Source organism: Protopterus annectens, chromosome 10.part0 (assembly GCF_019279795.1).
Source record: "Protopterus annectens isolate FY-2018-M chromosome 10.part0, PAN1.0, whole genome shotgun sequence".
Classification (NCBI taxonomy): Eukaryota; Metazoa; Chordata; order Ceratodontiformes; family Protopteridae; genus Protopterus; species Protopterus annectens.
The window spans coordinates 657,294,028-657,307,948 of record NC_056744.1 but is presented as its reverse complement, the minus strand read 5'-3'; the positions used below and the strand labels follow the sequence as shown (position 1 = coordinate 657,307,948).

Sequence of the window (13,921 nt, the reverse complement as noted above, 5' to 3'; positions counted from 1 at the left end):
CCACAGCCAGGCAGACACTAACAACGGATGCATCAGATTATGCCTGGGGAGCACACATGGCAGGAAAATGTATTCAGGGCACATGGTCCACAAGCCAAGTGCATCTTCATATCAATCAAAAAGAGATGCTAGCTGTACAGAATGCCCTGACAGCCTTCAAGGACCTACTTCATCCAGGACAACTGCTGATAAAGACGGACAATAATACAGTCATGTGGTACATCAACAAGCAAGGAGGCACACATTCCTACCCCCCCTGCAGACAAGCCATGACTTTGTGGAATGCAGCATTGACCTATCAAATACACCTGCAAGCTCAATTCCTGCCAGGAAAAACAAATACGTTGGCAGACGAACTAAGCAGAAACCTCATAGATCCTCACAAGTGGAAACTAAATCCACAAATCTTCAGCATGATAACAGGGAAATGGGGATGCCGAGACACAGATCTATTTGCCTCCCCTCACAACTACTAGCTACAGAGATTCTGCACTCGGACTTATCAAAAACAAGCATGGAAAGTGGACGCCCTTTCATTCAGCTGGAAAGCCCTTACAGTATATGCCTTCCCTCTTGTGCCTCTCCTCCCCAAGGTACTCCTAAAGGTCAGACAAGAGAAGCCAAAAATGATCCTGATTGCCCCAGACTGGCCATGCCAGCACTGGTACCCAATCCTAAAGAGCTTGTCTCAAGGCCCAGCCTGGACATTACCTCAAATTCCTCATTTGCTGACCCAACAAAACAATCAGATCCTACACAGCCAACTCAGAACCCTAAATCTGGCTGCATGGCGGATAATGTAACCATTCAGAACAACCTCTCTCTAAAGCAGTTATGGATGTTATTTTGGAGGCCAGGAGGCCCAGCACCAGAAAATCTTATGCAGAAAAATGGAAGAGATTCTGTGCTTGGAACCAGGCAGAAGGAATTGACACGCTTGTACCAAATATTCCTCAGATTTTACAATACCTAACTGAGATGCTGGACAAAGGCCTATCCTTTTCATCAATTAAGATCCATGCCTCTGTCATTTCAGCTCATTACAATACGGACCCACCTATTTTTTCTCATCCACTGCTAAGGCAGTATCTCAGAGGGCCAAAAACATAAGACCTCCAAGGAGAGCTCCAATACCTGCATGGGACCTCAATTTTGTCTTGGAAAAACTCACACTGCCTCCTTTTGAGCCAGCCAATACAGCTGAGATAAAATACTTATCATGGAAAACAGCTCTTCTTCTAGCAATAACTTCAGCAAGAAGAGTCTGAGTTACAGGCACTAATGGCTGTGGAACCTTTTATTATTTTCCATCCGGACAGGGTTTCTCTAAGGACAAACCCAACATTTATGCCTAAGGTAGTGTCCAGTGTGGCTCTTAACCAAACCATACATTTGCCTACCTTTTATCCAAACCCGCAGAATAAGGGGGAGAGACTTCTGCATTGTTTGGACATACACAGACAGCTATGCTTTTACTTGGACAAAACTAAAGCTTTCAGAAAGACTGAGCAACTCTTAGTGGCATATGCTGCAGGATCACAAGGAAAAGCTATTTCAACGCAGACTATTTCAAAATGGATAGGCCACTGCATTAGTTTCTGCTATTCACAACATGGCAAATCAGTGCCTAAGGGCATTAGGCCACATTCTACCAGAGCAGCAGCCACTTCAGCAGCCTTCCTCAGAGGAGTACCAACCAAGGACATTTTGGAGGCTGCAACCTGGACTTCAGTGCACACTTTTACAAAGCACTACCACTTACCTCTTTACTCTAAATCCAGAGCGGGCTTTGCCACTGCTGTTCTGCAAGGTCTCATAGCCACTCCTAATTCTATTTAGGCCCAGCCACCCAACCTCAGCTTTGGGATTCAACCCAATTGTTATGACTGCAACAGTGAAACACGATGAACATAGTACAGTTGTGTACCTACCATAAATGTAGATGTTCGAGTGTATTCACTGTTGCAGTCCAGGTTTCCCTCCCACCATCCCCCTTTCATTGCTGGGACTTGTATGTACTTCTCTATTCTATACAACCTATGTGGTGTGTTTGGTTGTAGATGAAGGTTATGTGCATGCTTTTTTATGATCAGAATTTTTTAGCCTACCCTTTTGGGGGCACCTGACATCTGGGGCAAGAAAAACTGAAGAAAATGGCGTCGGCTGCATCTTTTATACCCCTGGCGCACTGACGTAAGGGAAGAGGCGACAGCAACCAACGCCGGACCAGGACTTTGGAATTCAGGCCGACTGCGAGTAGCCTGCCAGCAGAATAACCCAAGTGTAATGACTGCAACAGTGAATACACTCTAACATCTACATTTATGGTAGGTACACAACTATACTTTTTGAGTATCATTTTCAGCTGTGACTTGATCCACTGGTACACAGATGTACTGTATTTATAATACAAGCCCAAGAATTCATTTGTCAGTTGTATAGCATTGTTTCTGGAGTAACACTTAATGCAGATAGAATATAAAGAGTTGATTGCATTACAAACATACATATCACCACTAAAGTGCAAGTCTAGAGTAAGGTTACATAAACCCATGTCCAGTCTCCCAAAATACCTTTAGATAATACCGTCTAGGAAACTGTGTGCCCGCATGTGATAATGTAGTAACTGGCATCTATGTTAGTCACAAGGTAGTCTCTCAGTTTTGGCTTAAATTCCAAGTAGTGGTGCATGTTTCCTACTTTGAATGGAAGTGGATTCTGGCATTCTAGTGTACTACTTTACTAAATGTGTTCTCACTTTCTGGATTAAAGAAAAATTTTATCAACAGAATTTCCTGATCATTCAGTCTTCTCCAATAATGCTATGTGGCATTATTCAGTTTGAGCCAGCGACTGATAGTATTCTTGATGTGGTAAGTAGTGTTGTATACTGGTAGTTTTTGAAGTTATTAGAGGCTACTGAGCTTTATTTGTGAAAAGGTATTGGTGCTCCATGAATTCATGTGGTGCTATAAAACAGACTATTGAAGTTTTAGTATACTAATGTCACCTGAGTGGTTAGGGGGCCAGTGTAATTAAGTGTCAGGATATTAATCCGAATGACCTTGTTTGGCTCAGGAATCTAAGAACTAGTGAGTTTTACTAATGTCTTTAGTGTCTTATCAACAGCCATTGCTAAATGGCTCTTAAAGGAGAGCCCTGGGTCTGGCTGTACCAGAGCTATGAACTTGCTGTACTGGGGTATTTGTTATATACTGAACCACACATAGGCTCCCTCAGCTAACTCAACCAGTGTTGGGAGAAGGGGATGTGGAGTTACCTTCTAAGATCACTGACCTTTCTCCTGACTCTTTCACTGTTCTGCAGGCTCACTGGAGTAGGTCCAGTCTCTATTGTGTGGTGATGGAGGAGAGACTGTATCTCTTCCTTGGAGAACAGAGTGAGCGAGCAGTGTTACTCTGTACTCCTTGTGCTTAGTTGCTTTGATCGTGTGGGATGCAAAGCCTGAATTCCATCTGGAGTTCTTGGTCGCTGCAGGTCCTGGTCTCTGGTGGGAGCCAAGGTGGAAGATCAGCCCCAGATGGTTAGATTTCTACTTGGTGTGAGGGCTGCTTTTACTCCTCTATGAGGTGAGCCTTCCCATTTGTGGGCCTCGGACTACTTGGTGTACAGGAGTGCCTGTCTGTTAGTGTCGTTTAGCCCTTTGTCCTTGTAGTTGAGTTCCGCCAGGTTTATTTGCCATTCCCACTGCCTTCACCTTATTAGGTTGTGCGGGGGGTGGGGGTGTTAGAGGATTTGCTTCTTCTTTTCATGACGTCGTGTTTGTAGAAGAAAGTCTGTACCCCCCCGTACAGGATTAGCCTTCTCTTGTTCCAGGCAAAGGTCAGAAGCTAGGAGAAAAGGGTGACATCCCTAACTTATTTCAGTTTGTTTACCAAGTTGGTTGAGTAGTCAGTCTCCTCATTAGATTAACAGTCAGCATAGTTAAAACCTTTGGCAAAAACAAAGTGCCCACAAATTACCACATAGGTGGTAATCCATTAAATACGGAAGAAGAAATTAGGGACCTGGGGACCCAAGTTGATAGCAATCTTTCATTTGAAAACCACGTGGTCAAAGTGGTTAGAAAAACATGTTATATAGCCCACCTAATCATGAAGGGATTCACATCTAGATCAGGGGGAGGTCATCATGCCTCTTTACTCTTCCCTCATCAGGCCCATAATTGAGTGCAATGCCCCTTTTGGGATGTACCTTACCAGACACCTGCAGCAACTGGAAAGACCCCAAAAGTATCTCACCAAGAGGATCAAAGGGCTCAAACAGATGTCATATGCTGCCCGGTTAAAGAAACACCAGCTCTACTCAGTGGCATGCCGCCTGCTGAGAGGCGATCTGTGCCTGACGTATAAAGCCATGTCCAACCCGGAATTAATGGAGATGCTGCACCTCAGAAAATCCAAATCCCATCGAGCTACGCGCTCGAGAGACTTGAACCTCTGCACTGAAATAAATAGGACATGCTGGAGGGACAGATTCATAACCCAGAGGCTCCCTTCACTCTGGAATAAAATCCCAGTCCAGGTTAGGCAGAGTCCCTCATTGACTCCCTTCAAGAGGAATCTTGATGAGTGGATGGGAGATCGTAGGTTTACCCTGGGTATCACTTCTGTGTCACTGTTAGACAGAGGCACAGTATACTAACCTCGAAAAAGGGCATAGCAAAATTCATTTAAAATGGGTGGCGAAAGCCAAACACACTCTGGCTAGGCTTATAAATGCCCTAGGGCAGATAGCCTAGTATGAACCTATGAACCTTTTATTGCTTCTTTGCTTTAACAATCTAAATATGTGTTTATAATCTAATGAAATTACTACTTTGTACTTCTCCTTTTTTGTAACATTCATTTCAATTGTTCTTGATCTTTCATCCTCTGTTAGCACCAGCATGTGGTTAAATTCCAAGTTTCTCCTTATTCTTGTCAGTTCATTGGGTTTCATCCTCTGTCTGGCACCATTTACTGGTAGTAAGCTGAGCAGATGAATTCAGTTCAGCTTGCTGTTTTTTTTTTTTTTTTTTATTGACCAAACTTTATCTTTTCTGCAATCTGTTCTGCTTCCAACTCCCCCAGGAAAAAAAAGAAAAAGAAAACGATGAAAACTGCTGGGTGTAAAAACTTGAATCTTAGTTCATCCTCACAGCATCTGATTTTGTGGATGAATTCACTTTTCCATGGTGGACAGTGATTAATTATTTTCCATAAAAACTCTGGTGTGGACAAATTTCAGCACTTCTACCTCAGTCACATCTTACTCAAGAGCATCACCTTCTACTGGCATCTTTGCACTGTCACTAGAATAGGTCTCTGCTGATTCCTAATTGTAAGATTTGTACATGTACAGAATGTGCTGTCACAAGTTTTAGACGTCCTGACTGACATCACTGCTGTATTATTTCTAACGTATGGGTTGTCACTGCTGATGCCCAGCCGGGATATCAAAACTTTACCTTCCTTGGATTGTATGCCCAGTGCATGACCTGAGCTCTTATGTGTTTGGGTATAAAGTCAGATGTTCAAGCATGGCTACATAGACTCTCTCTCCACCAGCCCAAACGCATGGATACTTGCTTGCTCTCCACCAGCCCGAACGCAGGTCATGCTTTTGTTGTATTGTTGGTTGTTTGGTCATTGGAACTTCTGCTCCATTCATTTATTCATTTAAGTGCTTCTTTGGGGAATGTTTACTTTTTTTTTTTTTTTTATCTTTCAGTATTTTGTTAAATTTGTAGATGTCAACTGGGAGGGGTAAGTGCAAGTGTGGTAGGCAGATTCAGTATAAGGACTGGCATACTAAGTATCTTTTTTGGCTAGGCCTGTAACACTATCACAAACCTTGCTCAATCTGTCAGTCATTTGTTCCAAAATCTGTTGTGTCTAGGTTTTCTACTCTCATCACCTTTCTCGAGACCCAGTGTTTTAAATGCTTGGCCCAATCCAAGATTGCTGACTCTGCTTCCTTGGATGTCCCCCTGCCTCTGAAGTAATAACTTGAGGCCTCGAATGGATCTACAGTCCGATATTTCTGACTCTACATAGGTTCATAGATTAGTACTAGGCTAACTGCCCTTGTGAGCCATTTTAAGCCTAGCTAATTATCCCTTGAGACTTAAACCCTGCACCTTGTGTTTGCAAGGCAAACACCTTAACCATTAGGCCACCCTCCCCCTTATGTTTCATAACCTGCAGTACGTCAGCCTGTTTCCCAGTTGCCCGCTACCAAGACTCCGTCATAGTCAGTATGGCTCCTGGGGCTTTGCAAACTGCCAATATGTCTGAGGAACCATGTCTTATCATTTCAGGACTGCACAGTGTCCCTAACATTTTTAGTGAAGAAATCCCAGGCTGTCTAATAGAAGCCAGACATGGCTGTGAACCTGTGTGTCGCATCCAGGTGGATTTCAGCCTACAGAAGAAAAAGCGGAAGACTAAGCATGTGGCTTCCCCCTGAGCAGCTAGAGAGAAAGAATGGATGGACTTCTCACCAGGGTTGTTTAATGCTATTATGTCTTTGAAGCCTCCACAACCACAGGCTACTCCTCTTAAACCTATTATGGTTTCCTCTTACTCTGATGAGGAGCAGCACTATGACTCTAACCATTCACTGGACTGTTCCTCTCATCTGCATTCTTCTTGGGAGATCTCTTCCGATGAATAGAATTCCCCCTCTCTTGATTCCCCCATAGAGGACGCTTCTTTGGGGAGACTATACAGAACACGATAATACACTGGCAGTCTGCAAAGGTCTCTGTTCAGAAGAGGTATTACACTGTCTTGAAGATGAGTACCCCTGCCTCTTCTCCAGTCGTACATGTTGAGGCTTTTGCTTTTCAGGATGCCTTTTAGTCCACCTCTTCTGCTGTTGATTCTCAACCAGCTCCTAGGAGACCAGACATATTTTTCAAGGTCTCTGATGACCTTAAATATCTCTATTAGAAACCTGTGGCAGACATGTCTGCAGCATCTCTCTCTTCCTACAAGTTCTCCAACCTTCTGCCCAGTGCTAATCTGCTACCCACTGATAAAGATACTAGGGCTATGGATAGATGGGGAAAAAGGTTGTACCTCTGCTCCCTTTGCCTTTAGGACAGTCAAATTGCCAGACTCAAATGACAGTTATTTGATTAAATTGCCAGACTCAAATGACAGGTATTTGATTTTTATTGTAAACTCATTAAGCAGTTATATTGGATCCTCATACAGTAGACTACAAGCAACTGATGAAGAGCTTACATTCACAGACCACTCAGATCGCCAGACATTAAGTGTAGTTGCCGTGCTGTGGATGCTCCTAAGGCAGCTGCCACAGGATCTGTTATCCTCGGATAAGAGTAACTTCGCAGTCAGCCTATACCTGAGGATTTTAAATCAAAACTTCTAGATTTGCCCTTGGACAAAGACTTACTGTTTGGCCTTCAGGTGGCCAATCTTTTCAAAACTCTCCATGACAAAGGTAAGACCATGGAAGATTACAGACAGAACCTACTCACCTCATTTCCTAGATACCATAGAAACTACCCAGGTAAGTATCTCCCCTTCATTAGAAGCGACCTGAAGACAGTCCAGAGACCATGGAAAATGCCCAAGAAAAGATACTCTGAAAAATCCCAAAGGGAACCTCCAGCTGGGAGGCTGCCATTTAGAGGCCAAAACCTGTGACTACCTGTGCAGCATCCCCATCGTCCACACCCATCCGAGCCCTATTACCCCCTTTCTGTCAGAGGTTGTCACTGTTCCTGGCCAAGTGGGAAGCTGTCACCACAGACAAGTGGGTTCTCTCCATCACGGACAGCTGTGCCATATCTTGGGACCCCCCCCCTGGAGAAACATCCCACTACCTCCTCAAAACTAAATATCCCTTTTGACTCCCATTATTTAGGACCTATTGAATCATGGTAGTATTGAGCAAGTACCAAAAGAATTCATAGGAAAAGTGCTTTATTCCAGGATTTTTCTAGTCTCAAGAAAAGGGCAGTGGAGATCTGTCCTAGATTGGTCTGTCTTGAACACTTGCCTGAAGGTGCCATCTTTCAAAATACTCTTCAAACTCTTCTTTCATCTTCCCATGGGCTTTCTTAGCGTCTTTAAATCTCAAGGATGCCTACCTACACATTCCTCTTGCAGAGGTTCCTCTTAGATGATTATTTACCATCTTTAGGTCACACTTCATCTGCTGACCAGTCTGGGTTTCACTATATGTATGAAGAACTTTTCGAAGTAGTGCTTAGCAATAATTATTTCTGTTTTGAAGGGGATTTTGTATTTACAAAAGTGTGGGGTGGTGATGAGGTCCCTGTGTGGGGTAGTGTTTTCCAACCTTTTTATGGCAGCTTGGGAACATACGTTTGTCTTTACAAGTACTTTTGCTGCCAATATTACACTGTATTTACGCTATTTGGATGATTTATTTGTATTATGGAAGGGGGGTGAGACTTATTTCAATTGTTTATGGACTATATTAGTGTCACCACTGACTTTTTGAAATTTTCTAAGGAATTTAGCATGGGGAGGATCTCCTACTTGGATGTCAGTTTAGAAAAGGATGACACTAATGGGAGATGTATATGTATCAAGAATTTTTAGGAAGGAAACTTATTCCAATGGTTTCTTACATTATTCAATTTCACACCCTATGCATCAAAAAAGGTCAGTTGTTAAAGGGCAGCTCATTTAGGGCTTCTAGAATGACTACCTTGGATGAACATTTTAAGAGCGAATGTGATTTACTACATTCTATGTTTGAAAGGAGAGGGTATCGCAGTAACTTGTTGGTTAACTTAAGGAATGAGGTTGAATCTAAAAGATTAAGGGAGTACTTTAGTCTTATTTTGGGGGTTTCAGATGAACCCAATGTTATCCAAGTAGGTATGAATTTATCTGAAACTGAAATGTTGAATTCAGTTTTCCCCATTGTTGAGCACTGTACAGTTGATCACTTAGTTTAGTATTGATCATGCAGCCATTTGGAGCATGCTGGTTAAGAATAGGCCAATTTGATGGAAGAAGGACAACTAAGGGAAAGATTTGGTATATTTACCACCGTGGTATTTAGGAGAGGTGTTAACTTTAAGTTTATATTGGAGAATCTGAATAAAACTCCCAAGTGAGAGAGACACATGTATGAGTAGATGTGGTAGATGTTCATGGTGTTCTAGGATTCAAATTGGTAGAACCTTTTGGGTTGGGGGCACGAATATAGAATCAGACATAAATTTGATTGTGATAACAAAGTTGTATATATAGCTAGTTGCCAGTTATGTATGGCATTTTATGTGGGCAAAATTAATCGCTGTTTAAGGGACAGAATTTATGAGCATGGATATGCCGTTAGAAAAGGACAAGAAACTAATGCCCTTGTAAAACATGTTGGGGGATCTATGGGCCATAGTTTTAAATATATGGTTATTGATAGGGTCATTTTAGGACCCAGAGGGGGACCCTCGGAACTATTTTTGGAAAAGAAGGCATTTTTATGGCAGTTAAGGCTTAATACCTGTAAATGACCAGGTCTTAATGATATGTGCTCTGTTTCTTGTTTACTGAAGATAAAAGCTTTGGAAAGATAAGAATGGGTTTATCCAATTTTATGTAATTTTTATATTCATGTATGAAATATTTTGAAAATTTTCTTTCTTTTTAATGTTGGAAGGAGAATTTTAAAACTTTTTAAAATAACAGCTTTGGATGTATTTTATGGTTAGGGTTGTTACTTTGAAAATTGGGGGTGATGTGTTAGTTTAATTGATTAATTTATGGCATTTGATTGATGTGTGTATAAGTTACAGCTCCATTATGGGTTGTGTTATCTGAAGTTCATTTTAATCAGTGAAAGCGCTAACAAAGTATTTTTGGATTATATTTACGCTGCTTGCCTGTTTTTCCACAGATTTACTACAGTGACTTAAATTACTTGGTTTGTTGTCTGCTTCGTTTGGTAGAAGTTACCTTGGCCAGATGACAGCAGTGACCATCCATATGTCAGGAATACTGCAACAGTGATCAGTAGGACATCTACTGTTCATGGCAAGTTCTTAGTTGTACTTGATGAGGAACACCAGTCCATTTTCTTGCATGTGTCCCCGTAAAATCAATAGTCTGCTTCCTCCAGTTTCTGTGGTATAACATAACACCTCATGTTCAGTCTCCATGCTCTGTTTTGAAGTCCTAACTATTTTTTTAAACAATTCCTCCTGGAAAGCCTCATTTTCTACCATACTTCCCTTCACGCTAATCTCCAACTTCTGCCAAATCAATCAGTTGAATGTTTAGTCAGCATTTCCTTTCTTTGTTCCAACCTTTTCTCCATCCATCCATCCATCCACCCACCCACATCCCCTTTTCCCATTTTTGCACACTGGGTTGGGGTGTCACTTGAACAGTGGCGCTCATCTAGAGCCAAGGTTCAAACCGCTGGGTAGCTAGTTTATTTTTCTAATTTTCCGCTTATTTTGACTTTTGAATACATTTGGTTTATTTTTTCTGGAAGTGTTCTCATCAATGTTGCAAATCGGTTTGCTTCCTGATGATCAGCCACAAGGGTTTTCCTCAAATGAAAGTTTACCTTCTTAGTTTTTAGCATTTCTCTGAAGTTTTCCAGTTTTATTCTTTGTTCACATCCAGGCATACTCCCAGGCCAGTAATAAAATTAATCCAAAATGAGTAAGTTATACTGGCTTTTAACTGAATTCATGTTTTTTGTATTGGCAGAGTTGTAATTAACATGTTGGCTTAGTCAGAAACGATCTTGGAATCTTAGCCACTTTAATGTTAAGTTTAATTCATTTAGCCGGTTTGCTGGTTTATAGACTCACTAGGCATTACTGCTTGAATAGTAATTCTGGGAGTCTTGCCAGCACTGACTTGTGCAATTCAAGAGTCTTCATTTTGAGCAGTTGCCGTTTTACTTTCTTCTGAATCTGGCCACCCAGGAAGTGTAATTCATACTCCTTGGTATTTTCCCCAGTAGGTACCCATTGTTGAAAGGGGTTCCTACAGCATCTTGAACGTTGACAAGTATTGTCGATGCAAGAATGCCGAAAGTGCAGAACAACTAACGGGTAAACGGAAATCTCCATTAGGGGAGATTTCCATTTACTACAGTGTAGTGCGGTCTCGGAGTTGGTGGGGGGCGCAGGGGGGCTTTCCCCTCTGCCTTTACACCCTTTAGGTTTTTTTTTTTTATTTTGTACATCGTCTTTCGAAAATTTAATAGTTCGAGCATTTCAGTTCGATATTTTGTGATTCGAACTATTACATTTTCAAAATGCTGATATAGACCTGTTGAAAGCCAGTCCGATATTATATTTTTATTCACTGTATAACTGTTTAGAAGATCCTCTACATTGAATGTTAACTTCTCACGGTCATCTCGTGTCTAGATAGCACCTCTCCAGCAACTTTGAATGGATTTTCCTGTAAATTTGGCAAAGGTACATTTTAATGTTACTGTTTTTTTCTCTATTTCAAGTTCTGTCTGTTCATTGAATCTGAGTCCGACTGGATAGTGAAGGAACTATGCATGGCCTCCTGTCCTAGTTAAGAGTTATGCTATGACTTGCAGTCTTCAGAGATCCATGTACCCCTAGAGTGTAGTAATGAGGTAAAATTTCTGAATTGTGCTGAAATAGGGGTATATGAAGCAGACATACCACAGTTAACATTCTGTAGAAGCTTCTGGACAGATGAGCTGTGTTGAGTACGTCGGGTATTTCTGGAATAGTCCAGTATTGTGGTATGTTTCTTAAATACTTGAAAGTCATTCACCAGAAAATAGACATACCTATAGGCAATTAATGTCATCTGAAAGTAACATAATGTGCAAAAACATTTGGTGTGTAAGCACAGAGGCTAAACGTGTTGCTCTTCATATTGAAATATTTTTTTTTTCTTCCAAGCCTCTGCTAATGCTATTCAAACATTTGTAATGCATGCGTATGTTGTATTTTTAATAGTTTCTTATGCTTTCTTTCAGGCTGGGCAATCATCCACTGTGATTGAAAATATTCACACCATTATTGCAGCAGCTGCAGTGAAATTTAACTCTGAGCAACTAAGCCATCTTTTCTTTCTTATTCAGAAGGTAAACTTTTCTTTTTAGTAAAGATTTTGTTTTATATTTTTAATGTCAATGCCTGGAAAATCTGAGTTTTCCCATTTTGTTCCTTTGATGGGATATTTGTCATGCTGCAGAAGTTTATTTCTGGAGGTGAGAGCAAGCTATGTGCAGAGCAAAGCAGTATTGGCATGATTAATTCAACAACAACCATATGTTCTCATTATTGTGAGAGTCTGGTATCCATTTACAGAAGATGCAGAACAGGTTAAAGAATTGTTTTTACATATTGAGACACCCTAGGTTTAAATATGCGTCAGGTAACAGTTCATATTTTTAACAACTTTTTTAATGGCGAACTTCCCAGTAAAATAGATTGCAACAAGTCATCTGTTCATATGTGTAATTGAAAATCTCACTTGCTGTGGTGCCATTAACATTATCTGCTTTCTGGCTACTGATTTCTTTCATAGGGCTTGTGCATCAGCAGCCAGAGTGCAGGTGAGGAGGGGAGCCAGAACTTTGTGAAGACTGGTAGGTTTGTATCCTGGACAGGATACAGCTCATCTAGCCAAAAATTACTTCAGTAGTGATTCAAACATCTACATTTATAGGAAGTGCTGCTTTCTTTCCCTCCTGCTCACTTTTGTGTGACAGCTTCTTATTCTGTTTGTCCTCCTGGCAAGAAATAAGTACAGGCAAGTGGTTTCCCGACAACAGATAATAGTTGCACAGTAGACTTATTATTAAAAAAAAAAAAAAAAAAACACTCTTATTCTTTGGTAGCCTATTACAGTAGGTAGCACAGGCTCTACTACTAATGGATTGTTTTAAGGGCAGCAGTATAGTCTGTGCCAAACACCAACTCAACTGTTCTAGTACCTATAGATGTATAAATAGATACAGCATAGAATTAAAAGTAAAACATGACTCTGAGAGTTTAAGTTGGAGACATCGACTGAACTGTGGTGGAGGTGTGGAAATTTGTCAACACATCCCCATTGTGCATCTGCTGTCCAGATGGAACCAAGATACCTCCGGGGATGGAAAGGAAATGTGGTAGGTCATAAATGAAACTATCCCTCAGAAAGTAGTACGACAACCAGATCGCCAGAACATCCTTGGGCTATGTCGTCCCCAGCCCATACAGAGAAGGTTTGAAGGTGTGGAGATGACTGGTAGACCTGGTGGTGGATGGGGCACTGGTATAGGGTGCCAGGTCTACTTTAGGTCGTCGAAACCCCAGCTCATCGAAGACCACATTATCGAGATGAAAATAATGAAAACCCATTTCAGTGAAAGACTGGAGCAATGAAGATCTTCCCATGGTAAGTAATCACTCATCTAAAAAGTCACAAAATCTAAACCGCACCATCCCTAACCTTCCCAGGTGAGGGGCTACACCCCCCCATAACTAAAAACACCAACTCCAAGATTACACTACAGTTGGGAAAAGGGCAGAGTTCACCTTGTCAGCCAACAGATTACTTACTGTGTGAAGATCTTTTTTGCTCCAGTCTTTTGCTGAAATGGGTTTTTGTATTTTTCAGCTCAATGATGTCTTCAATGATGTGAGGTTTTGACTTTCTGAAGGGGACCCAGGGTGCCATAATGATGAAGCAAAGGGAACCAAAACTAACACAGAAACAAAACTTCTACTTTAGAAGCACAGTTCAGGCTGACTAGCACTTTTGGTATCACCTTATTTATTTGATTGTTCACTTCAAAGAAGCTTGTATTTTTATTTATATTTTAGTTGATCAGGTTAGTCTCAGCTGATAAATGATGGGATGTAATTGGCTATCTGAGACTGTCAGCAGGCTGCTGTTTTCATTGGGTAACTGTGAAG

At 41.3% G+C, this 13,921-nt stretch overlaps 1 protein-coding gene across 1 annotated transcript in view; it reads left to right on the top strand.

The window, feature by feature from the left end:
• Positions 1-13,921, top strand: part of USP24 (ubiquitin specific peptidase 24) — a 4,679,666-nt gene that overhangs the window by 971,952 nt on the left and 3,693,793 nt on the right. Inside the window, exon 13 of the mRNA XM_044085508.1 lies at positions 11,992-12,099. Coding sequence (XP_043941443.1) covers positions 11,992-12,099 — 108 coding nt within the window. The remainder of the gene's footprint in view (positions 1-11,991; positions 12,100-13,921) is intronic.